This window comes from Ixodes scapularis, unplaced genomic scaffold, assembly GCF_016920785.2.
Source record: "Ixodes scapularis isolate PalLabHiFi unplaced genomic scaffold, ASM1692078v2 PGA_scaffold8__174_contigs__length_109621045, whole genome shotgun sequence".
NCBI classification, from domain to species: Eukaryota; Metazoa; Arthropoda; class Arachnida; order Ixodida; family Ixodidae; genus Ixodes; species Ixodes scapularis.
Window position 1 is genome coordinate 62,585,576 of NW_024609883.1, and position 25,213 is coordinate 62,610,788.

At 47.3% G+C, this 25,213-nt stretch overlaps 1 protein-coding gene across 1 annotated transcript in view; it reads left to right on the forward strand.

Annotated features, from left to right (window-relative positions):
* Positions 1-19,597, forward strand: part of LOC8038720 (ATP-binding cassette sub-family C member 3) — a gene marked incomplete at its 5' end in the record, with an annotated part of 53,879 nt that extends 34,282 nt beyond the window's left edge. Inside the window, 5 exons of the mRNA XM_042287009.1 lie at positions 2,013-2,213; positions 3,804-3,962; positions 5,534-5,700; positions 15,819-16,013; positions 19,441-19,597. Coding sequence (XP_042142943.1) covers positions 2,013-2,213; positions 3,804-3,962; positions 5,534-5,700; positions 15,819-16,013; positions 19,441-19,597 — 879 coding nt within the window. The remainder of the gene's footprint in view (positions 1-2,012; positions 2,214-3,803; positions 3,963-5,533; positions 5,701-15,818; positions 16,014-19,440) is intronic.
* Between the last annotated feature and the right edge of the window lie 5,616 nt (positions 19,598-25,213).

Here is a 25,213-nt window from a genome sequence, read left to right on the forward strand (position 1 = left end):
AAACAAAACGAAAAAAAAAAAGAAAACACCATGTAAATTATGCATTCAGTAGGGCCATAAATGTTTACTGAACCAGGCAAAACTTTCAGGAATTCATCATACTCTACAATGTTTTCATTCGCAAATACTTACGGCGCCCATTCTTAATGCTACTAGTACTTTTGTTTTTAAATACCTCGGTGTTTTCATCTCATTGTAGTATTGTGGTAATGTCACAAAGTTTCTAATACATCGACAGTGTCGATGTATTACAAACGTCGTGACATTACCACAATACAACAATGAGATCATGAAAATACCGAGGTTTTTTTTAAAAAAAAGTATTAGTAGCATTAAGAATGGGCGCCGCATGTATTTGCGATCGCTGCACGCATTCAAGCTCATTACTTTCCCGTCTCACCTTCTTTCATACTCAGTCTCACTTTGCGTCTAACTGTAGCCGAAGCTACGCCAAAGGTCTGTCGTCATGTCGCTTGTCTTTTGTGCGTTTGCTATACTCGGCAAAGCCAATCACTCAATGTAAATGCGCCCTGATCTTGCGTTGTTTTCTTTTCCTTTGCGTGATTTATTTAGACGGTTATAGCGAACGCAAATATTACGAGTTCTATGACGATGCACTTATGGAACTACGTGCATTGTAACGTCGGTTGCTGTCAGAATTAATGTCAAAGGGTTATAAATAAGCGCATTAGGCGCGGAAAACAAAAAATAAAGCTGTGTCTTGTGTCTTCTCAGTTCTGTATAAGATTTCTTCGTCGTTTAACAGATCTTATGTGAGTCCAGACAGGCAGATGTCTGCATGATACATTAAGATTGTAAGTGTAGGCTCGATTTTAGCAGGGGTTACCATTGAAGAAGGCACACGGGGATAGGGTGACGAGGGGGCTTATAGAAGATTTTCACATTTCATGTCATAGGCAATTATATGCCAGCAAACCGTCGTTGCCATTGCAAAAAAAAAAAAAAAGGAGATTCCGTTTTAACAGAAAAAGAGTCGTGTAGTGTGACGGTGAAAGATCTAGATCAGTGGTGGCCAGCGGCCTAAGAGCCGCAAACAAAACCACGAAAGTTGCAAGAGCCGCGGAGGGGGGGGGGGGGGGGAGGGGGGGGCAACATTTTTTTAGAGCAATAAACGAAACTCGAACCACTTTCAATCTATCCGAGGCAACAGCAGTCCAACTGTACGTAAGGTAGCAGTAGCAGAAGACTATCTAACCGCTACCTGTCTTTCGATTTAAAACCGGTTCCATTCTTTTTTTTGGGCAAGTATGTGTATGTGTGTGTGTGGGGGGGGGGGGGGGGGGGGGGGTTAGGGGAGCGAGCCGCGAGCCGCACTTTAACACGCGAAGAGCCGCATGCGGCTCGCGAGCCGCAGCTTGGCTACCCCTGATCTAGATTATGACCTTTTGATTGGGGTGCAGGTGTGGCCATGTGTGTTGTAATGTATTAAGGCATTATGTGTGTTCCTCTTTATGTTGTTTCTACCATTAATTTCTACAGTTGCGAGTACAGCTTTCTCCTCTCGTGTGTGTTTACCTATCGCCCTCCGCATGTTTTTTTTGTTTTTTTTTTAGCTGGTTGTTCAATTATGTAGAAAACTTTTAAGTTTGCTTCCCTTCTCTGACTCTCCTTGTCATGATCATAATTATTATTATTACCCTTGCGTACCTTCTCCAACATGGAGTAAGTAAGGTGTCGAGATAACAAAATGGAGCGCCAAATTCGTCTGCTTCCTTTGCACGGATTGTGGTGACACCAGAACGCCGAACTCTGATTGGTTCCGGTTGAAGGATAGTGGGTAGACCTCACGGCAGCTCGCTTTGAGGTCTACCCGCTATCCTTCAATCGGGGCCAATCGGAGCTCGGCATTCTGAGGCCGCCCAAATCCCTGTAAAAGTAGCAGACGAACTCGCGCTCCGCATTGTATTAATCTGACAGTCGTTTTTAGCTACTTCTGCCGATTTAGCTCGCCAAATAGTGCAAGTGAAGTAAACAATGTGTGAAATTTGCAGGAACAAGTTGAGAAACCCAAGAAGGACGGCGATACAAAGCGTGTTAACGATGGCTCACGTGCAGCAGTAGCTCTGTCCGCAAACGAGAGCTGGCCCACCGAAGGTCGAGTGGAATTTAAGGACTACTCAACGTCCTACAGACCAGGAGTTCTGCCCGATGTACTAAAGGGAGTGACGTTTTACGTTGACGCATATGAAAAGGTTGGTGACGATTTTCTACTTTAAAACCCTCTTCCGGTATGGTACGAACTGCATATATTTTTTTCAGGCCTGATTGAGAGTATAGACTATCTTATTACTCTAAAGGCAAGCGCCTGGAGAATAGACCATTGCAGAGATAGGCATCGCCTCCCGTTGTCTTTTTGATTTTCTCGGGCTGTCGACGGCACGTAAAGTAGTACACTCCCCATGAATTAAAAAAGGCGATTCATGTTGGTTTAGCATTTTGTGATTTCATAACAGAAAGAAAGCAGAACAATAACGAGATATAATCGGCTTTGGTGTGCTTGCTTTATTTTGCTTCCTTTGTGTCCTGAACTCGCTGTGGTACGAGAGAAGGAAATGCGCCACTTCGAGGTTGTACGCATGCAGCTTTCGAGCCAGCCCTATGGTACATCGGAACCACCCCACAATTCTCCGCGCCAAGCAGTGCAATGTAGTGTCGAGCCAAGAAATTTTCTGAAAGGTTTATTCCTGCCATATTTGTGTACATATGTGGTTATCAGTTTAAGTAGCCTCTAACGGGTTACCAAGCAATGTTACTACTGGGCAATAGTTTCAATGCGCAAACTTCAAATAGTGAAGGAAACAAACAAATTTATGCAGTATTTTGCATGACATTAGAGGTATGCAGTAGGCTGGTCTAGACCTATCGATCGCTAGAAACCACAAACTCTAATGACATCATCCTGACCACCAAAGTTGCATACCATCCTATTGTGTTAAATAGGTTTATCACCAGTGTTTCGCCTTTTAAAAGTTATCGCATTGCTTTATTCCTTCATTTATTCACTCTACGTAACATGAGTGCACAAATACGGCGTTCACTTGTTGGTAGCATTTTACCAAAAATAGGTAGCGCTGTATCATACTATCATAACCGTACTCCTCTTCACTTTGTCCGGTTCTTGCTAAAAGACGACCAAACTGTCCTTTAATTCCTTGTCTGCACCAAAGAGAGCGTAAAAAAAGCGTTCTTAGCGCATAAATAAACTCCAAATTACAGAGCGCTCAGTTTTCATCCGAACGCAAAGCTGGCTGCCCGACTATATGTCAAAATATCAGAACAATTAATTATCTTAATCAAAAGTTATCTATGATTTATTCTTTTTTTTTAAATGAATTCCGTCAGCTAACAAGTACGTACCTTAACTCAGTTAAGGTACGTACTTGTTAGCTGACGGAATTCATCCCCATGCATTCTGCATTCGTGGGTATTGCCTATCATCGTTTTCCAACTGAAAGTTTATTACAGTTGCTTATATTATTTGAATAATATTACAAACAGTTCTGAAATATGGAAATTTAGTCCGGACCGATAACGCTGAATTTGGGAGGAAACTGTGGGTTCGGCGCCGTGCAGTTTATTTTGCTGTAAAAATTAAAACAAAAAAAAAATGCAGGATGTAATACTTCTTTCTTGACACCATGTGTATTTACCAGTGCGTCATTTGTTTTTCTTTATACAGCTCAGCCTTTGGAAAATATACCCTCTTTTTTCCGTTACAAGTGTGCGCTATGATGAAACAATGGCCGCCCCCTGATTCACGTATTCTGCCTCGTGATGTCTAGGTGGGCGTCGTGGGTCGAACTGGAGCCGGCAAATCATCACTAGTCCTGGCTCTACTTCGAGTGCTCAAGGCCACGGAAGGATGCATCAAGATCGACGGCGTAGACATCTCTCAAGTTCCACTAAGAAGACTCAGATCCGCGGTCACCGTTATTCCACAGGTAGCGTACACCTCTAACGTTCACCTACATTTAACGAAAGAGCAAGCCGCTTATTACAAAGAATAGACTTGATCCTCGAAGTTCAATTTTTTCGAAGCATTGAAAGAAAAAGAGTAGGAAGAAAGAAGCTGGGGAATATGTAAGTGTAAATAGAAATTAGAAACACAAGACTGACTTTGTCCTGCATTACCTTCCGCACTTCCTTGTTTTCTCCGTGTCGAAACTTTGTCGTCTCCCCTGCGTTTTCCTGCTAATTACTGCCGAACATTTTTAATTTATTTTTAGTGACTCCAAATACTTAGCTCACACGATTGGTTCAACGCTACAGACGTTGGGTAAAACTTTCCGTCGTTAACAAAAAAAAAGAAAACGCTTACCTATTGAGTTATCTTTAATGACTAAGCTATACTTAATGACCTCGTGACCTTGCATTTTTGAGTTTCTTTTAAAAATCTTAAGGATTATAACGAGGGAAAAATTAAATGTAATTGATATCTATTCGCGCTGTTCCATCCAAGCATGAATAACCAACTAGCCCAAGCCTCCACTACCAAGATATTGTCACGAATTGCAAATGATGAGACGGCGAAAAGCTGAAGAAACCAAACGTTGGATGGGACGAACTTGTGCTCAAAACAAAATAGAGAAAGGCTAGCGTCACATTCGCCAATGTCGGCGAACAAGCAGGATCGAGCGCTGGGGCGAGACTGAGTGTGGCTTGCCACGGGGAGCACCTTTTGTAGCCGCGTAAGTCTCTGGAACATTCGGCCTAGAACGTTCTGCGCGTAGAACATTCGCAACTCAATCAGACAAGAGAACGCCAAGTAGAAAGAGTCAATAAAAGAACATTCCGCTGCCTGGAATAAGACCCAGATCTTCCGCACGACAGCCAAGCACGGTAACCATTCGGCCACGTGCGCGCTCGCTCAGCGACGTCTGTGGCAATATCTACTACTTTCTAATATTATCCTCTGTAACTAAATTAATGCGCTGGGGGATTGAGTGGCCGAGTCTGTTAGGGCAGATGGGAGCGCGGGAAGAAAAAAGCTCGCGTTACAGTACCAAGAGATCCCAGATTCAACACCAACTTCTGTTGTTTCAACCTGGATGAGCATCGTGCGGGCGTGCACGCGGTTGTGTGTCACTGTTGCGTGATGCACGTCAACGCTCTCAGACTCGGAATGAAACTGCAGTTTCAAAATGCCTCGTCTACTGAGGAGACTCCTAACGCCCAATGCGCCTAACAAACTTCCATCTGTCCAAACAAGCACACAACACAATTTCCCATTATAAAAAAAGCTAAAATAACTGACAAGAAAAAAACAATCAGGCGTGAAAACTTTTAAAACGTTCAATATGTTGAGTGGCACAGTCTTTGAAACACTCTGAAATGGAAGTGATTAAGCAAGAAAGAAAATTTTGACAATTTCGTTCTGCTTATTTTTAGAGTATTCCGCTATTCGCCGGCACGACCGTGTCCCGGTAACTAAATTCTTCTTTGTCAGTCTCACAATAAGTATAGAATTATTTGTCACTTGGCTCCTGTTCCTTTTGGTCCTCTCTCTTGCTAGGACCCCATTCTGGTTCGAGGAAGTCTCCGAGACAACCTGGACCCAACCAGATCGCACACGGACGAAGAACTCTGGCGTGCACTGAACCAGGCTCATTTGGGAGACCTTGTTACGAGGCATCCTGAGCAACTCCTCCTTCAGACCGGGGACGGAGGAAGCAATCTGAGGTTACCAATGCTTTAATATACATGTAGTAATTTGCTATAAACATTGGCGGCGATATTTATCGCCAAAGTCCAATAATGCGAGGAATGCAGTGCCGCTTCGATTGGTTGAGAGAACGTTAAACAGTCGTTTCGAGAGTGATCAAGAACCTGTAATCTTTATCACACTCGACGCTTTATTCACAGGGGAAACGAAATGCTGCATACGTCGCTCGATGGGAATTTCTCTGACCAATTTTGCGGGAAAACTGAATCAGTGCATGTTGCACGTGACGTCAGGTTACGGGACGTCGATTTCCCCGCTAAATTTAGCAGAAAAACTCTTTGTAACACTTGAATTCAATTTCCCCATTTCGTTTAGCTGGCAAATCGGAAGTGATGTTTATTTACGTGATGAAAACGTTTCTGCTAACGTGAGCGAGAAAATACAACCACACGAGGAGAGACGGACGGACGAAAGTTTGGAGTTGGGGATTCCACTGCAAGACATTCCCTGCTTTAAACACATACTGACAGATCTGTAGCCGGTAGCAGCAGGGGCGGTTGCAGGAATTTGCTGAGGGGGGGACGGGGGGGGGGGGGGGGGGGGTCAGGTGTTGGTCAGCGTACCATATGTTTAGGTGTTTAGGAACCTCCTCCCCCCCTCCTTCGTTGTACGCCCTAAATTTTACAGATGCAGAAATCAAGAGGGGGGTCAAGACATCCGGACCCCCCCCCCCCCCTCTAAATCCGCCCCTGGGTAGCAGCTTAAGTAATCAGGGGAAACTCCTCCCACTGCTTTCAACTTTACAGAGCGAAGGCTAGAGAGGAGGCGACCTTCTCTCCAGCGTTTGTTCTGCTGAAGTGAAGAGACGTGAAACGAGCATCCCCTGAACTCCCATCCTGTCATCGAATGCTCTCTTGGAACGCCAAGCTCAAAGTTCATTTACCGTTCCCGCGTAATGAGAATGCACAACATGAATGTATATATTTCTATGTATTCGCTTTCAATCAAAATACAAGCGAATACCTAATACTGTAAACGACTTATATGTCGCGGGCTTAATATTTCGCTATTTAGGTCAAAGCTGAAGTTTTCGAATTATTCACGGGTTCTAATTTTCGCGACGCGGTGGGATCTCAATATAGATTCCAATGTGTTTACATTTTGCCGGAATTGGTCGCGGGACCTATTTTACGCAAATTGAAGGCGATTCGCGAAATTCACGAAAATTAGGTCTTCGCAAAAATTAAGTCGTTTACAGTATATGTAATGAGGTTAGATTGCAAATTAAATAATTAGTTATCTCTAAAAGACGCAACGCTAACTGGATTGTACCAACACCTCCTCTAAACTGCGGAAAAAAGGGCCTACAGTATCCATTTCCATTTTTTTTAAAAACAGGTGTCATGTTTTGTATTTGTTTTTGTCTATAGACATCAACGAGGTACGGGGGATTAGAGCGATAAACTGGCAGCTCAAAGTGACCCCCACCAGGCCGCCGCCATGTTGCACACTTTTTACCACTATACATTAGACGTTATAGTTTTAAGTCTATATTTTAATAAAGTACCGCTCCCAAATAATTGCCTATTGATGATTAAAAATAGTAACGAGATCAGTTATTTTTCATTTGTTCTAAGTCCAAAATGTGCGTAAACGAAAAAAACTCGGGCAGCTTCGCAACGGCCTCGCTTCATGCCGTCAGCTGCGGTGCTCTATTTGGGTTTTTATCGGTGCTAGACACTGATCTCTGGGGCTAACAGTATTGAAAAATAGTTTATTATGTTTTTTTACAGCGATCGCAATACAAATCTCGGCCAAGTATTACGTAAAAGCCTCTGAATTTGGTACGGTCATCTGTCTAGCGGTAAAAATTGTACAACATGGCGGCAGCCAGGGGCGGGGGGGGGGTCACTTTTGCCTGGTAAACGGACTACCAGTTTGTCGTTCTCAGCCCGACGCGTCGTTGACAGACATGAAAAAACTGTGACTTTCAGTAATAATAATAACAATATTAATAATAATATTAATAGTAATAATAATAATAATAATAATAGCTTATTGCTAGCAGCAAAGAAAAGTTTAGTATTGCGGATACATCAAAGCCAACAGGAGGCTTGTGCGACGTCATCCTCCAATAATAAAAAAAAAAAACTATATGTAGCTGTGTAGCTATGAAAAATACAATAATATAAAACAGACAAAAAAGAGAAATATAAACACAATTTCATAAAGTTACTCACTCTAGTTATAACGTGAAGGTTTTACGCGACAAAATATTGTGGACAGACTAAAACGGAAATTAAGAGCAATGTCAAAGCAAAATGAAATACCACAAGACTAGAAAATATGCGGAAAAAAAAATTCACGGAAGGTGCCTTTTGTTAAAATGTCCTACAATCAACAGAATATTCATTTATGTTCTAGAAAGGCAGGCGCTTAAAAGTGGCACACATTACTAAGCAAGATGCGTCTACAATATGAATAAACCGGATAGAAACCGAAACCAATAGCTCCCTATAAAACGAAATATCTCTAAGCATCCTTTTAACTTTTCCCAAGGATCTTTCGGTTATAAGTTCAGGTGGTGAGTGAGAAAAATATATGGCATATAGAACGCACGCGTACATTCGCCATAATGAGTGCGGGAAAGAGGTATGGGTGAAAAGGGTGCGTATGTCGATGTAAATAGGAATTTAAACAATGATAAAAATATAGACTTCTGAACTTAATTTACGGGGCTACTGAGGTATCCTTAAATCATTCTTTGTATGTTAGTTCCTATATATATATATATATATATATATATATATATATATATACATATTGCCACGCGCTAGACACACCGGCAGATGGCACAGGCTATCGCATTAAGATAAGCACGTGACATTGGGCAGTGCCGCACACCAGACACACGGGCCGGTCGCACGAGCGTCTTGCGCTCGTGCCATCGCGTGACTGTGAGCTTTGTTTTTTGGGACATTCTTTTCATCTACTCCGCTGGGACTTGACACTGAAGTGAAGAAGTTAAAGTTCTTGTTTTTCCACGAAGCCGAACTACAGGGTGTCACAAAAGAAAATTTACACGGTCTTTTTTACCGCAAAAATAAACTAGGCATCGCCGAACGCTCATTCTCCGCCCAAAGGTAGAGCTAGAGGTCACAACCAGATGCCAAAGTTTCAGCCCGATCCGATAAGTTAATCAAAAGTTATAAATGATTTTCTGAAAATTTCAATGGGAAAATTGTGGCCGACGGAGTTTTCGAACACATGGGGCTCTATGGCACCAGAAACCGAAAATGAGCAAAAATGGGCTCCATTTTCCCATTGACATTTTCAGAAAATCAGTTATAACTTTTGATTAAGTAATCGGATCGGGCTGAAACTTTGGCATCTGGTTGTGACCTCTAGCTCTACCTTTGGGCGGAGAATGAGCGTTCGGCGATGCCTAGTTTATTTTTGCGGTAAAAAAGACCGTGTAAATTTTCATTTGTGACACCCTGTATTTTTGTGTTGCACATAAAGTCGTGACATTAAGTGGTGGAGGTGCGGGGTAATGTCCTCCACATGCTCATGTCTAGTACATCCTCGAACACCCGTGACCTCAGCCCAGCTAGGGACGCCCACATCGAAGGAAGCACGTCGTTAAGCACCGACGTTCGCTTAAGCCGACGACAGCAAGGCCTACCAGCGGAGTTCGGGCTTCTTTCGGACAAGGCTTCAGCAAGAACCGAGACCTCAGGCACCGGGATCATGTCTTCCCCTGCTGCCCCGAGTCAAATAGTCTTCCAGGTTCCACGAACACCGAAGACTTTCCACGGGGACCTTTACGAAGACGCGGAAGACTGGGTCGAGCATTTTGATCGGGTAGCGATACTAAACGGCTGGGACGATTCGTTGAAGTTACGGAACGTTTACTTCTCGCTTGAGGACGCAGCCCGCGTTTGATTTGAAAACCGAGAAACAAGCTTTACGTCATGGGACGAATTCAAGTCCCAGCTTCTGCGGACCTTCGCCAACGCACAGCGCAAGGAGAGGGCTGAGCAGTTGCTTCAGGCAAGAACGCAGCACCCTAATGAGGGCGTCGTCGCGTACGTAGAAGAGATGATTCGCCTCTTCCGTCGTGCCAACCCGATCATGACCGAAGAAAAGAAGGTGCGGCACCTGATGAAAGGCGTCAAGCAAGACCTTTTCGGAGGCCTCGTGAGGAATCCTCCTTCGACGGTGGCTGAGTTTGTCGCAGAGGCATCTACAATCGAGAAAACGCTACAGATGCGCTCCCGGCTGTACGAACGCCAGTTGCCGACTGCCTCGCAAGACCATCTAGTAACGGCTTTCGGTAGCACCAGCGACGTCCTTCGTGAGCTCATTCGAGGTGTCGTCCGTGAGGAACTTCAAAAGTTACAGACGCCGGTACTTCAACCCACCGTCGCCCCTGTGTCAGCAATCATCCGGGAAGAAGTTCAAAACGCCCTTGGCATAACACCAGTACAGGAGGAAGCCTCGGAACAGCGCACTCCGTCATACGCTGCCGCCGTGAGGAATTCCGCACCACTCATTGACTTCTCCAGGCAAGCTCCGCCTTATCCGCGGCCAACACGGCAGTTCACTCGACGCCCTAGCGAACAGCGCCCGCCGACAAGGAAGACCGAGGTTTGGCGCACGTCAGATCACAGGCCGCTCTGCTACCACTGTGGCGAAGCAGGGCACGTGTACCGACAGTGCCCATACCGCCAAATGGGACTTCGAGGCTTCTCACCTGATGCTCCCCGCCCGCGCTACGACCAGCGACCACCCGAAATCGAGGACTCCTCAACCAACCGGCTGGTGCTTCAGCTGATCGACGCCAGTCTAGGTCTCCGTCACCGAGACGTCACGAGTATTCTGGACGCCGCTCCTCCCCTGACGCTCCCAGGGCACGGTCGCCAAGTCCATGCCGGGAAAACTAAAGGTGGCGACTTCGGGAGGTGAAGTTGCTTGCCGCCGAATCCGAGAAGACCCTCCAACGACGCGAGACGCACAAGACGACGACATGGAGACACCGTACGGCGACGATCAACTAACTACCTCCGACCTCCCCCTGGTTATCGACGGACACGAAGTGACTGCGCTGGTCGACACGGGCGCCGATTATTCCGTGTTAAGTGGGAATCTTGCCGCTCGACTGAAGAAAGTTATGACTGTCTGGGAGGGGCCACAAATCCGCGCGGCTGGAGGTCATTTAATTACACCGGTCGGCAGGTGCACAGCAAGAATCCAGATACGAGGAATTACGTTCATCGCCAGTTTTGTCGTTCTCAAGGAGTGTTCAAGAAAAGTTATACTCGGAATGGACTTCCTCGGAGAGAACGGCGCACTCATAGACCTACGTAGGCAAATGATCGCATTCTCCACTGCACGATGCGTTGAAGAGGAGAATTCAACACTACGGCGTTCTCCACTCCGAGTAACAGATGACCACGTTTGTCTCCCGCCATGTAGCAGCATGCTCGTGACTGTAAGAACCGACGAGACTGCCTCTTCAGGAATCGCCGAGGCGAACTCTTCTCTTCTGCTGGAACAGGGAATCTGCATAGCCAGGGGTCTCGTTCATATCCACGACGGACAAACTGAGTTATTACTTACGAACTTTCGCTCCGAACACCAGCATATTTCCCGTGAAACTACCATCGCCTACCTTGAGGACGTCGCTGATGTCAGTGGGTCCTTTTCACTAGAAGCTTCACTGCCAGGCAAGATAACGACAACCTCCACAAGAACATTTGACGTTAATCGTGAGCTCCCAGAAAAAGAAAAGGAACATCTGCTGGATCTTTTACATAAGTATAATGACTGTTTTTCATCGTCATCGAAGGTGCGCCGGACGACTGTCGCCAAACATCGGATCATCACGGATGAAGCAACAACGCCGAAACGACAGCCACCGTACAGGGTCTCGCATAAGGAACGAGAAACGATACGGCAACAGGTCGAAGAAATGCTCCATGACGACGTTATACAGCCATCAAAAAGTCCCTGGGCATCGCCTGTTGTGCTTGTGAGAAAAAAATATGGTACACTACGATTTTGCGTAGACTACCGTAAGCTAAACACGGTCACCAAGAAGGATGTATACCCGCTGCCCCGCATAGATGATACTCTGGACAGGGTGCGTGGTGCGAAGTGCTTCTCATCGATGGATCTCAAAACAGGTTATTGGCAGATCGAAGTTGATGAAAGAGACCGAGGGAAGACCGCTTTCATTACGCCCGATGGTCTTTATGAGTTTAAGGTCCTTCCGTTTGGACTATGCTCGGCGCCGGCCACATTCCAGCGGATGATGGATAATGTTCTTGCCAACCTCAAGTGGCAAACATGCCTTGTGTACTTAGACGATGTCGTAGTGTTTTCCACGAGCTTTGAACAACACCTGAATCGACTAGAAGCTGTACTGCAAGCCATAAGGACCGCTGGCCTCACACTTATGCCGGAAAAGTGCCATTTCGCATTCAAAGAGCTCAAATTCCTAGGCCACGTCGTGAGCGCAGAAGTCGTTCTGTCCGACCCTGAGAAGACTTCTGCCGTCGCATTGTTCCCTGCTCCCACCGACAAGAAGACCGTACGACAGTTTCTGGGACTGTGCGCCTATTATAGACGCTTTGTGGAGCAATTTTCCAAAATCGCCGAACCACTCACTTGACTCACGCGTGACGATGTCCCGTTTACGTGGACGGAAGAGCAGCAGTGTGCTTTTGAAGAGCTTCAAGGTCGCCTGCAGTCGGCACCAGTTCTCGCACACTTCGACGAGCTCGCAGAGACCGAGATCCACACTGATGCTAGCAACGTTGGCCTCGGAGCTCTTTTAGTCCAGTGGCAAGATGGAGTCGAACGGGTGATTGCGTATGCCAGCCGCTCACTGTCCAAAGCAGAGACTGACTATTCGACCACGGAAAAAGAGTGTCTCGCAATCATTTGGGCCGCCATCAAGTTTCGCCCCTACCTTTACGGGAGGCCTTTCAAGGTGGTCACCGACCACCATTCTCTATGCTGGTTGGCCACCCTCAAAGACCCTTCCGGGCGTCTCGCGCGCTGGAGCCTGAGACTTCAGGAATTCGAAATCACCGTCGTGCACAAGTCGGGGCGAAAACACAACGACGCGGACTGTCTCTCTCGTGCTCCTGTTGACCCTGCTCCGCAAACCGATGAAATGGACGACGCATTTCTCGGAGCTATTGACACTGCGATCATGGCCCAACAGCAACGAACAGACCCCGAGCTTTTATTGAGCACCTGGAAGGCCGTGATACACCTGTACCAACCGCATTTTCTCGAAGTCAAGGTTCTTTCTGCTTAAAAGACGCTGTTCTGTACAAGAAAAATTTCCAGCCAATCGCGGCTTCATACGTTCTTGACATTCCGACCGCCCTTCGCGACGAAATTCTTTACGCCAGCCACGACGAGCCAACGTCGGGACACCTTGGTTTTGCCCGCACACTCGCGAGAGTCCGTAAGAAGTACTACTGGCCTCGAATGTACGCTGCTGTACACCATTACGTAAGGACATGCCGCGAGTGCCAGCGGCGTAAGACGCCGCCTGTGAAACCCGCGGGCCTTCTTCAACCAATTGACCCGCCGTCAGCACCATTTGAACAAATCGGAATGGACTTGTTGGGCCCTTTCCCAACCTCGTCCTCAGGTAACAAATGGATCATCGTTGCGACGGACTACCTGACGCGGTACGCCGAGACACGCGCACTCCCCCAAGGAACCGCATTAGAGGTGGCAAAGTTCTTCGTCGACACCGTCGTCTTGCGTCATGGCGCCCCAAAAGTGGTTATAACAGATCGTGGTACCGCATTCACAGCTCAGCTCACGCAAGACGTCATGAGGCTAAGTCAGACGACTCACAGAAAAACTACAGCATATCACCCGCAAACTAACGGCCTCACAGAGCGCCTCAACAAGACAATCGCCGATATGCTGTGCATGTACGTGGACGTCCAACACAGGACATGGGATGAGATTCTTTCCTACATCACGTTCGCGTATAATACAGCCCCACAGGAAACAACGGGTTTCACGCCATTTCGACTAGTGTACGGACGCGAGGCAACGACTACGTTGGACGCCATGCTGCCTCACTTCCCGGACATGATGGATGCCGACGCTGATATCTTCGCGCAACGTGCAGAAGAAGCTCGTCAACTGGCGAGAGTACGAATCCGCCGACAGCAGCTTGTCGACGCCCGCCGCTACAACCTGCGCCGCCGGGACGTCCGATTTCGACCGGGGGATCAAGTATGGGTTTGGACACCTATCCGGCGTCGAGGACTCAGTGAAAAACTTTTGCGAAAGTACTTCGGCCCCTACAAGGTTCTTCGTCGCCTGAGTGACCTCACATACGAAGTCAATCCGGATAGTGGACATCTTTCCTTCCGACGCTCCGCACGCCCTGAGGTCGTCCACGTGGTCCGGCTAAAGCCCTACTACGCCAGACAGTAGACACTTCTCACTCTGCATTTATTTTTGTTTAAGCATCGGGACGATGCTTCATCGGAAGGGGAGGGCAGTGCCACGCGCTAGACACACCGGCGGATGGCACACGCTATCGCATTAAGATAAGCACGTGACATTGGGCAGTGCCGCACACCAGACACACGGGCCGGTCGCACGAGCGTCTTGCGCTCGTGCCATCGCGTGACTGTGAGCTTTGTTTTTTGGGACATTCTTTTCATCTACTCCGCTGGGACTTGACACTGAAGTGAAAAAGTTAAAGTTCTTGTTTTTCCACGAAGCCGAACACTTTTTGTGTTGCACATAAAGTCGTGACAATATATATATATATATCATGATGGTGTTTAGTGATCTTCAAACGGGAACCGTGGTCTTGTAACGCTACCCATGGACAGATGTGTTCGCACCCAGCTATCGGTATTGTCGTCCGGCAAAAAAAAAGACTAATCCCTTTTGACTCGACTTACTACGTACTATACACCTAATCTGACCATAGTCAACGATATAGGTTATATGAACAATTACGATAATATGAACAAACACAGTTACTGCAGGTCCGAATCCCACTTCGCACGATTTTCAGAGAACTTTGCATTTCGTTTCACCCGAAGCCTACACCAGCCGACTGTACCAGTCCGATAATAATAATAATAGTAATAATTGTGAGAGTCATCCTCATCATAATAATAATATTAATAAGAAGGAAAAATGAAGAATGTTTACAAATCTCTGTAACGCGAAATTAGAGCGCAGCTCTTGAGGAGGAGGAGGGGAGGCTACGGAGGGGCAGGTATGCCTTTCCTCCTTTTCCGTACCCTCTCCTCCTCCCCCCGTCCTCTGCTCCTCGTCCTCCTCTCCTACCTCCTTCATTTTCTTCCCCTCCTCCTTCAGCCCCTCCTCCTCCTCCTCCTCCTTCGTACGTGACGTTAATTTTCCCGCTACATCTAGCGGAGAAACTGAATTTGTTCATGGAGAAACTGAATTTGTTCATAGGTAACGTGACACCAATCGATGTAACATCATTTTCCCCGCTAGATTTAGGGGGAAAACTGATTTGGTGTTGAAGACGTTACGTCAATTTTCTCGCTAAAGTTATTGTGGTCACGCCGTCGGCGACGCCGCGAAACCCGGGAACGGGCGCCTAAGAGCTGCGCTCTAATAATAATATTACTACTGATGATCTTTAATGACTCTGGAGAGCCGGTTCTCATCCTGGACCAAGTCAAGTTGCAGATAAACGGCAGTGGAGCCTATAATCAAGCAGCGGCAACATCGCATCGTTACGGTGTTAATCGCCTTGCGCGCTTTTAATCCCCGACTGAACCAATCAGGCACAATATGTACGTTGCGATCCGGCGCTTTTTTTTTTTTTTTTTTGCGTGATCGATTTAGCCGGTAATAGCACACCCCTAGAGAAAACGAGCTCCATCACGTCGCACTTTTTGCTCTGCTTAATTGGCGCCAAATGATTTTAGCGTCGCCCGCTGTCGGACTTGAGGTGAAAACGAGTCTAGGTTACTCTGGGTACATCTGACCTACTCAAAAGCACTTCAAACGTCAGCGGCGGAGAGACTCGTTTGCACCCGTGCCAACTCGCCCGGGGAAAAGTTGACATTAATCTTTCCTCGTCAATGTCACGTTGCAGCGTGGGTCAGCGGCAGCTCGTGTGCCTCGCCCGTGCACTGATTCGAATGCCTCGAGTTCTGATCCTGGACGAAGCCACGTCGCAGATGGACGGCGACACGGACCGCCTGATTCAGGCAACGCTCCGCGAGAGCTTCGTGCGCTGCACGGTGCTGGCCATCGCACATCGAATCCATACCGTGCTCGACTACGACAAGTAAGTGTACCGTGTAACCTTCTTAGTGTTATCGGTGTTAACACTCCGTCAGCACGGCAGAGAAAAAATCCTGACTTGGCCCAAGTTTGGCGATCTTATGGTCCTTTACAACTTGGACGGGAAATGGTCTTGCTCCATAACGTTGGTAGGGCCGAAACACTTTTCTTTAAAATAACTAGCCAAAAGAAACGCCAGGTCTAACTTGCTTTTCGGGTTTGTCAGCTAAGTTCTGAGGCGTTAGACATAAGCCAAAGATGCCAAGTGACGACTGAAAAACCAGCAGTCAGGCTTGATTTTGGCATTTGCTTAGACACCGTGGCCCCAAGCTTCCCGATAATAGCAGAACATTCGGGAAGTAAGGCCTAACTATGGCACTTGTCTGGCGATTTAGGGCCAAGATGCCATATAAAAACGAAACATTCAGGCAGTGAAGTCTAAAGGCCCGTTCACACTTGCGACTTTGTGCAGTCGCTGGAGCGCCTGGAGCGACTAGCGTCAAGCGACTGGCAACCACTAGTGTACACACCTGATTGGGCGACCGACGAGTCGTCAAACTCGCTTCCAACTTAACGAATAATAATCAACATCTTCCTGAGCCGGCTAAACGGTTTTTCTGATCAAAGGCACCGGCAGGTAAAAACAAAAACAAAAAAACTCAATAGTGCTTCGGAAGGTAAAACAACGGCTTAATGTGCGCTCCCTCAACCGTGATATTATGCGTACCTCCCATGCCGAAAATGTCGCCGATCTCGTTCAAGGCCTGCGGCTTTTTGTCCCAAACCTTGTGGTCGGGGTGCCGCTTATTGTGAAGAAACGGTAGTCTTTGACAGCATTAATAAGATCTTCCGCAGAGAACTCCATGCGTGCCAGTTACCGCCGCCGTGCGCGATTCGCAGTTTCCCGCTGGAAGCAGTGCCGGATGTAAACAAACGCACGCATCACTTCCAACGAGACTGTGATTGGCTCCGCCGTCCAGGGACTCGTTTTTGTGACTTGAAAAATCGGTCAGGGAGCGACTGTCCGAAACCAGTCGCAAGTCGCTGGTAGCTCCAGCGACTGTCGCAAGTGTGAACAGGCCTTTATGAGAGACGAGACCTGTTGAAACCTCTTCAAATTTCTTAGGACGAGGGAACACACTGGCATTCTGGCGCCATCTATGCGGTGACCCTGAAACTGCATTTCACAAGAGCGAAGGTTTTGCGGGATTTCCGAGGCCAAATGTGCGTAATATTTATAAGAAAGGCTCGTTTATAACGTTGACAACAGTTTTTCGAGCCAAGAAAGAAAGTATAATGCGCGAGAGAAATAGAAATTATGCCGGACCACCGCCGCTACCCAATAGATGGCGCCAGTGTGTCCTCTCGATGTAAGAGGTTTCAAGGCACCTAGTTCTAAGATGTTGCGAGCGTGTGAACGGGCCTTTAGGGTAAATGTCATTTAAGCAGCGCCACACGGCAACTCAAATGGCATTTAGCGTAAAGGTCCTTTTCGTGAACCTGAGTTCCCACAACCCCTTTACGGTTGCTAAAGGTGCACTCTCGTAGGCAGCGGTCTACACTAGAGAAGCGAATTGAAATAAAAGTTCGTACCGATACCTAAAATGAAAGTTTTTTTTTTTTTGTCTTTTTGTTATTGAAAAGCAGCATGATTCTGGTATATTATGTACAGACCTCGCTCTACTACTAGTTGTCTGTACTCACGGCCCATGGTATCTAGTAAGCCTCGTCGTCCCGCTGCTCGCATCGTCCGCTTCAGCAACTCAGTTTTCCTCCTCTCGATTTTCCTTACAACCAGGGCCGTAACCAGGGGGGGGGGGGGGTTAGGGGGTTCTGACCCCCCCCGAAATTTTTTTCTGGGTACGGCCCTGGTCGGTGCACCTGCAGCCAGCCGATTTTAAACTCCACCTCTGCGCACGCGCAGTGGCGCCGGTCGGCTACCGGGTACCAGACCGGGACCGGTTCTCCGGTTTGCTGTAACTCTCCATTATATGCCACCGATGCACATGATTCATAGGCAAAAATAAGACGATAGACACTTTCAAAATGGCCGCCGTTGTCCCCGAACCCCCCCCCCCCCCCCCCCCCCGAAATTTTTTTCTGGGTACGGCCCTGCAGTTACAACCATGGTCATTTAGCTTTTATTTCTATTCTTTATATTTTATCAACCTTTAATAGTGCATTACTCACTGTACTGTATATATTTCTGCATTTCACTCTCGCGTCGTGCGATATGTCGAACGGCGGAGTAGCGTCCAGGAGTATAGGAAGGGGTCGCCGCGTTTCCACTGGAGCGTTGAGGCGACCGGGGAACTGATATAATTTTGGGATAATCTCGAGCACGACGCCGAACTGAACAGGGCAACTGCGTAGCAGAAACGCAGAAAGGAGCGGGAGCACAGAGCAGTGTTAGGACTGCGTGAGCGGGAGACGCTCAGGGCTGCCGCTAATTGCCAAAAAAAACACTTTGCTTGTGCTTAAAGTGGACTTCGTTGTAATCATTCGACTTAACTCTTCGTTTTGTCTTTTTTAATATTTTGTTTCCTTAACAAAGACTTAAAAAATTATTTATCGCCAAAATTATATTTTTCTGGCGTGAACGCGATTTATGCATTTGAACGAGCAACGAGACTTCAATCGCTGTAAACATCGTCTAAATGACATTTACTTGCGCTGTCTCGCAAGGCAGAACTTAAAAGACATTTGAAAATCCTAAAGGACTTTGGCGTAAAGGTCATTTTAGGTGCCCGTCTGACAGAGGCATCACTCTGACACTTGTGTGGTGATTTAGGCTTGAAGATGCCATGCGAAAACCAAACATCTATTTAGTTAGGCCTAAATCTGGCCAACGAATAAAAGGTTTGGTGATAACTTGTATTCTTTGAGCTTACTGAGCCCTAAATTGTCAGTCAAAAATCAAGTTGCGTAAAAATAAATGTGTTACTGGGCAAGCACCATATACCCTAAAGGTGGTTGCGTGAAAAAAAAAATAGAGATAGTCCACGCATGAAAGAAAAGGCCTACACTGTAAAGCAAGCAGCCCAAAACTCTCCAATCACATCTATAAATGAAATTTATTTACCGGTTTTATAGCTATACTAGAGTGTTTCTTTATGGCAAAGCAAAAATTAACAAGTCGGCGTTCCTCTTTTTTTTTTTTTTTTTTTGTAGCTGGCGAACTGTTGATTTGCGCAGATTGGACAAGGGCCATTGAATCAAGCTATACAAATTAATTTAATTTAGTTTTAAAACATGTAATTGCAAGCAAATGACGTAATTGCCGTGAGTATATGCTTCTTGCTGACGCCGCATAAAGTGTCGTGTAGAAGAGCAACTAAACATTAAATTATTTAGAAACTTTCTTCATCATAAATGCTAGGGCGCCCTATTCAACTTTATGTATAAAATTGAATTCTGGTCTCCTTTTTCAGGATCCTGGTTATGAGCGATGGCAGCGTCCTGGAGTATGGATCAGTCACGCAACTTCTCTCCAACCCGGCAACGATGTTCAGGAGCATGGCTCAAAGCGCAGGCGTCGTTCCATCACTCGACAGCGAGCAAAAGAAGATCTCTAGAACTAAACTCTGACACTCACCGCGTTTTTTTTATTAAGAAAGAGCCTCAATTGAATTTCTTGAACATTACATTCATAAAAAAAAGGCCAAGAAAAACGTTGCGGTTGGAAACCTTAAAAAGCCCTTCAGAAACGTTATACACTGCTCTTGGTTGTAAAAATAGTACAGAAGTACAAGAACAAATAAAAATTCATAGTGCGAACACAAGCTAAAACATAAAAAGCAAAATACACTATAATTATATGTAAAAAAACACGACGTTTGTAAAATTTAATATTTATCTAGAAAATTTAGTAATTTAGGATGTGCACAGTAGCATTTTATATTTGAAGCTGGGTGATTCCATGCTAGAGACGCCGCAATTTTTTTATATCTGGGATTCGTATGGAAAAAAAATAATTTGGATAAGGAAACCCCTGAACTCCAAGAAAAGTATTTTTGTGCAAAAAATGTTTTTATTACCGCTAATATTATTCTAGAAATTTATGGATTTCCCAAAAAAACCGTGCAGTCAAAAAGAATGTTGTAAAAAAACGCATGCGTCCGACACAAATATAAGTGGGCGCCTAATTGCTTAATAACTTGCCCTATTTTACATTAAAACACAAGCATTGAAAGCCGCCATTTTGAGTCCAAAGAAAAGCTCCAAGAAAAATAATTTTGATACTCCTTTATTTATTTTAATAAACTTGGAGTCCGGTGCAACCTACAATACCTTTTTTTATTGCTCTCATAAAACTAATAATTGAATTACACATGTAAAATTTTAAAAGCCTCGTTTTTTGCGTTTTGAATAAATGACACAAATCTCCAGTTTATGCAGAAACGGCCTTATTGAGAGCCAGAAAAAGCAATGTGGGCATTGGTCCCGCTACTTTCGAGATAAATCTACCTCATGTCTTCAACGTATCAAAAAATTAAAGAAATACTTCTTGTCGTTGCTGAAATATATATATATATATATATATATATATATATATATATATATTTCTTTCTTTTTTTTTAACGAATTTTTTGATTATGCCGTTAGGCGCCCACCTCGTTGGTGACGCACGCTGGCATTCGACTTCGAGGTGTCAACGGTGTGAGAAGCCACCGCAAGGGCTTCACCGCTCTCCTGAATACACATTTTATTGAATTAAAGTGGACGTTATTCTAACTTCCATGCATCCGTATCCTCTTTACGCCACGTAGTAATACTGGCGTCTTCATTTTATTCTCCTTCTGCCCAGGTAACTGCCGACGAGCGCAGGCCTTCATTTCTGCTTCCTGTACATGGGAGCGCATACTACGGATCGGCCTTGTCTGTTGTATGTTCAGATGTAAAAACAATTCAGAACGGATAGCCCTTGTGGGTTTCTTTTACGGAGATCCCTCTACTAATAATCCCGCCCGATCGGTATGCGCTCCGCCCGTCACCCAGGGAGTTACACACTGCAACGAGAAGACAGCGAATGGGTTTACTGTACCTCTCGGTTGACGTTCGTCGAGAGCCGGTAGTCCGGGCCCGTCGACCCTTGTTGTCGCCCGTCGATCAGAGCTCACAGTCGGGGTCCGTATCCAGGCCTGCGGATCGCCTTTCCCACGCCAGCGCTGCGTAGGCCGGCTGTCCCGGGCTATCAATGCCCGAGTCTCGCTGCGGAACCACCCCGGGATCGTCAAAGCCCAGGTCATACGGCCCGGGCTCGCCGTTTCCACCGGTCTTGCTCCAGACCTCGCTGGTGGACCGCTCCGGGGATCGTTATGGGCCAGGCTAGGCAGCCTGGCTTCGACGTTCCTTGTCCAGCTTCCAGCCTCGCTCAGCACGCAATGTCTCGCGCCAGCTCGTGTCTTCTCCGCCGACCGCCTGTCACGTGTCCTCTGCCTCGTCTTTTACCCCCGGCTCCCACACTCTCCCCCCCTCAAGGCCCGGACTTCGGGGGACTTCATGAGCCTCAGGGAGCCGCTGGGCTTCATGGGCGGCCGCTGTTGCTGTTGCCGGAGTGGCCACGTTGCAGCGTCCGAAAGCGGCGTGGGCGGTGGTGGCTAGCGAAGCCGGCAGACAATGCCGACCTGTATGTCGCTCGCTGTCCCACTCACCGCGATGCAGCAGGGGGCTTGCTCTAAACTGGTCCGGCCGATGCAGACGGACTTGCCCCGTTCCGCTTAGAGGTCACAGCGGGCTTAGAACTGCCCGCCTGAACCGTTCGTCAGGCCGAACAACTGTCAGCCACCCTGAGCACTTGGGAAAACGAATGGACCCGTCTTCCCTCCCGGTGGGCTTCCTGGGTTACGCCGTCTATGGCCATCTCTCCAGGAAGCTACTCTGCGCAGAACAAAGTGTTAAAACAACACACAACGAACAAATACTCTGCCGCAGATTGTAGCAGTGACCATAGCCTCCACCGCCAAATTGCTTGCCGACGGGTTCGTCCACCATGTGGCTAACTCAGCAATTCTGCATCCCAGATCTCGCTCCTGGGTCGCCAAGAACACGGGATTTCTTGTGTCCTATCACAACCTCATGTTATACGTGTTCCCCATCGCGACAACGGTAGTATCCTTTCAAGTCAGCGATGTGAACCGGGCAAGCCTCCTCGTTTGTATCTCGCCGAGTAAGCCTAGACGTAAGACACGACGCTCGCGTCTTTTTACCTCGGGTGCCCTTCTCACCTCGGAGCAAGCGATACGGCAAAACCACTAGCTGCGTTGCTCAAAGCGTGAGTTTCCTTCAGAACAGGTAACGATGGCGTAAACCTAGTCCATCTTTTGAGCTAGCGAAGGGATCCAAACCCTGTGGGCGGGACGGCCATATTCCATAGCCGCGCTCCGAAACGGCTACATATACCATGTGGTACTCGATGTAATCGTCAGCGTCCCGTTCCGTCCACGTGTCTACGAGCTCTAGGGACTGCTCGGTCCTCGGAGGGGCAGCAGCTCAGCGAGCAAACCCGCTTAAACCGTTTACGCCTCAAGGCAAGCTGGACAACTACAAGCCACCTAAATGGCTACCGCCTCATCCCGGGCCAGGTCGTGACGCGACATAACTTATTAAAAGTCTTGCTGTCACTGCCACGACCGGCCAGAGTGAAGTCGAGAAATTATCCTATAAATCGCCTCTGCCCTTCATGGATTGTTGGAGTGAAGCGAAGCAACTAGCCGTCTTGGCCCAGCGGTTACAAATCATACTGCTCCTTAACTCGCCTGCCAGCGTTCCCGGTGTCAACTGCAATTTACGCCAGTTTACCCAACACCCGCTGACAATCTCGTCCGCCAGTGTTCCCGGTGTCGACTGCAATTCCCGCAATCTTTCCGACACCCACTGACAAAAACCCATCTGCACCCCGAGCCTCGACAAGCGCTTACTGGCTCACCGCATCACTCCAAGCCTAAATCCCAAATATTCAATACATCCTGGCTGTTTCCCCTCCTGCCAGTCGCTATCCTGCCTTCCAGCGAACCTGCCGTGCCTCTCCTCTGCCTCCGAAGACGACTTTCTTACATCTTAACCGCGCTCCTCGTGTTCCCCCCGGTTACGGCACCTTCTGCCAACCACTATTCTGGGGTACCCGCGAAAGCGCGTCCGCAACCTCGTCCTTCGAGACCTTCAAGTACTCGATTCGAGGAGACACCTGCTGAGCTCTGCTGTGAGACAAGTCACCAAAATTCCAACATGCTTTGTCTCAACGGGCATCGTTAGCGTTACTGAACAACCCGCTCAACGAATCGTGGGACTCTCTGGGGACGACTAGAAGCAGAGGCATACCGAACGGGCCCCACGTTGGATGCGCCATTTTAATGTGGGGTTCTTTATGGAGGTCGCTCTACTAATAATCCGGCCCGATCGGTATGCGCTCCGCCCGTCACCCAGGGAGTGACATACAGCAACGAGAAGACAGCGAATGGGTTTACTGTACCTCTCGGTTGCCCGTCGTCGAGAGCCAGTAGTCCGGGCCTGCCGGCCCTTGTTGTCGCCCGTCGATCAGAGCTCACAGTCGGAGTCCGTGTCCAGGCCTGCGGATCGCCTTTCCCATGCCAGCGCTGCGTAGGCTGGCTGTCCCGGGCTATCAATGCCCGAGTCTCGCTGCGGAACCACCCCGGGATCGTCATAGCCCAGGTCATATGGCCCGGGCTTGCCGTTTCCACCGGTCTTGCTCCAGACCTCGCTGGTGGACCGCGCCAGGGTTCGATGGGCCAGGCCAGGCAGCCCCGGCTCCGTCGTTCCTTGTCCAGCTACCAGCCTCGCTCAGCTCGCACTGTCTCGCGCCAGGTCTTGTCTTCTCCGCCGACCGCCTGTCACGTGCCGTCTGCCTCGTCTTTCACCCCCGGCTCCCACACCCTTCACCGATGGATTAAGTGAAAATGAAATAATGTATCCTACCTTTTACGGTGGTTGGGACCACGAACTGAATCCATGTTAATTATATAACATGTAAACAAAGATTACAGAAAATCGTTGTTGATAGGCACACAAATAGAAATGGTGATGATGATGATGATCATGATAATGACGATGATTACGATTTGTTATCAACTCATAATATGGTTTCCAAAACGGCACACCTAAATTACTAAAAAAGATTTGACAATTTCTTTTGGGATCAGTGTTGTCAACCTCCGCGGTCGTTTCTTTCCCGATTTTTATTGAACCATTCAATAGCTTTTCCTACATCTTCAGAAATTATGTTCATTTGCGTCAGTATTGACCTTGTCTTTATGGAGTAGCTTAAAAATATGTTTTTGTAGTTGAGTGGCCATTTAAAAGTTAATTTTGATTCTATGGAACGATTTCACATCATAAAACTGATCAGTAAAATCTTCAAAGGAAGCTTAGTGAAGCTCCAAAAACAAAGTTAACTGAACATATAAAACTCATTCATAACAATAAAAGCAAGTAAGGATATAACTGCCAGTTCGACATAAACGGTTAAAACGCTTTGCACAAAGATAGGGTGCCTTGGTGTGCGTCTGTTTCAGTGGAAACAGATCATTTTTTCATCGAGGTTCAGCAGCGCGTTCAGAAGCAAACAATATTAAACATGAAACGTCGAAATGAAACAAAAATAAAGCACTCTAATCAAGGACGGGAAATTCTCAAGTTTCTCTGTCGGGCAACAGACGGACTCCCCAGTCTTCCCGAACAACTCCTTCCTTGGGAAGATCGCATGGGCATAACTGAAAGTAAGCCGACTGCCCTAAAAGGCAAATCCCAATAGCAAGCTCGAATCGCCAAAGGGAATTGCAAAATGGTTGAAACGTGCACCGGTCCCACACACATTATCGCCTTCTACACCGACACAGCCGCGCAAGACTCCCCGGTTCTCTTGAACATCGCGGCAGTCTTCATTACAGCTCTGAGCACCGCGGCCACGACTGCATTCCCAGCACACACCTTCACCAAAGGGGCGCGAGCTTACAGCAGTTCAAGTTGCCCTCGAAACCACCCTCAGCTCAGGAAAACCGGTATCTTCCGAACTCCGAGTATTGTAGAAAAACAAGAAGCTCGAGCGGAATAGTTCAAGCAATCAAGAAGCTCGCCACCCGACTCCTTCAGAAGGGAACGCGTCCATCAAAATCTCCGGGATCGCAGCGTATGCAGGCATCCAGGGCAATAAAGAATTACACCAGTTAGCCTCGCGCGTCCCTTTCC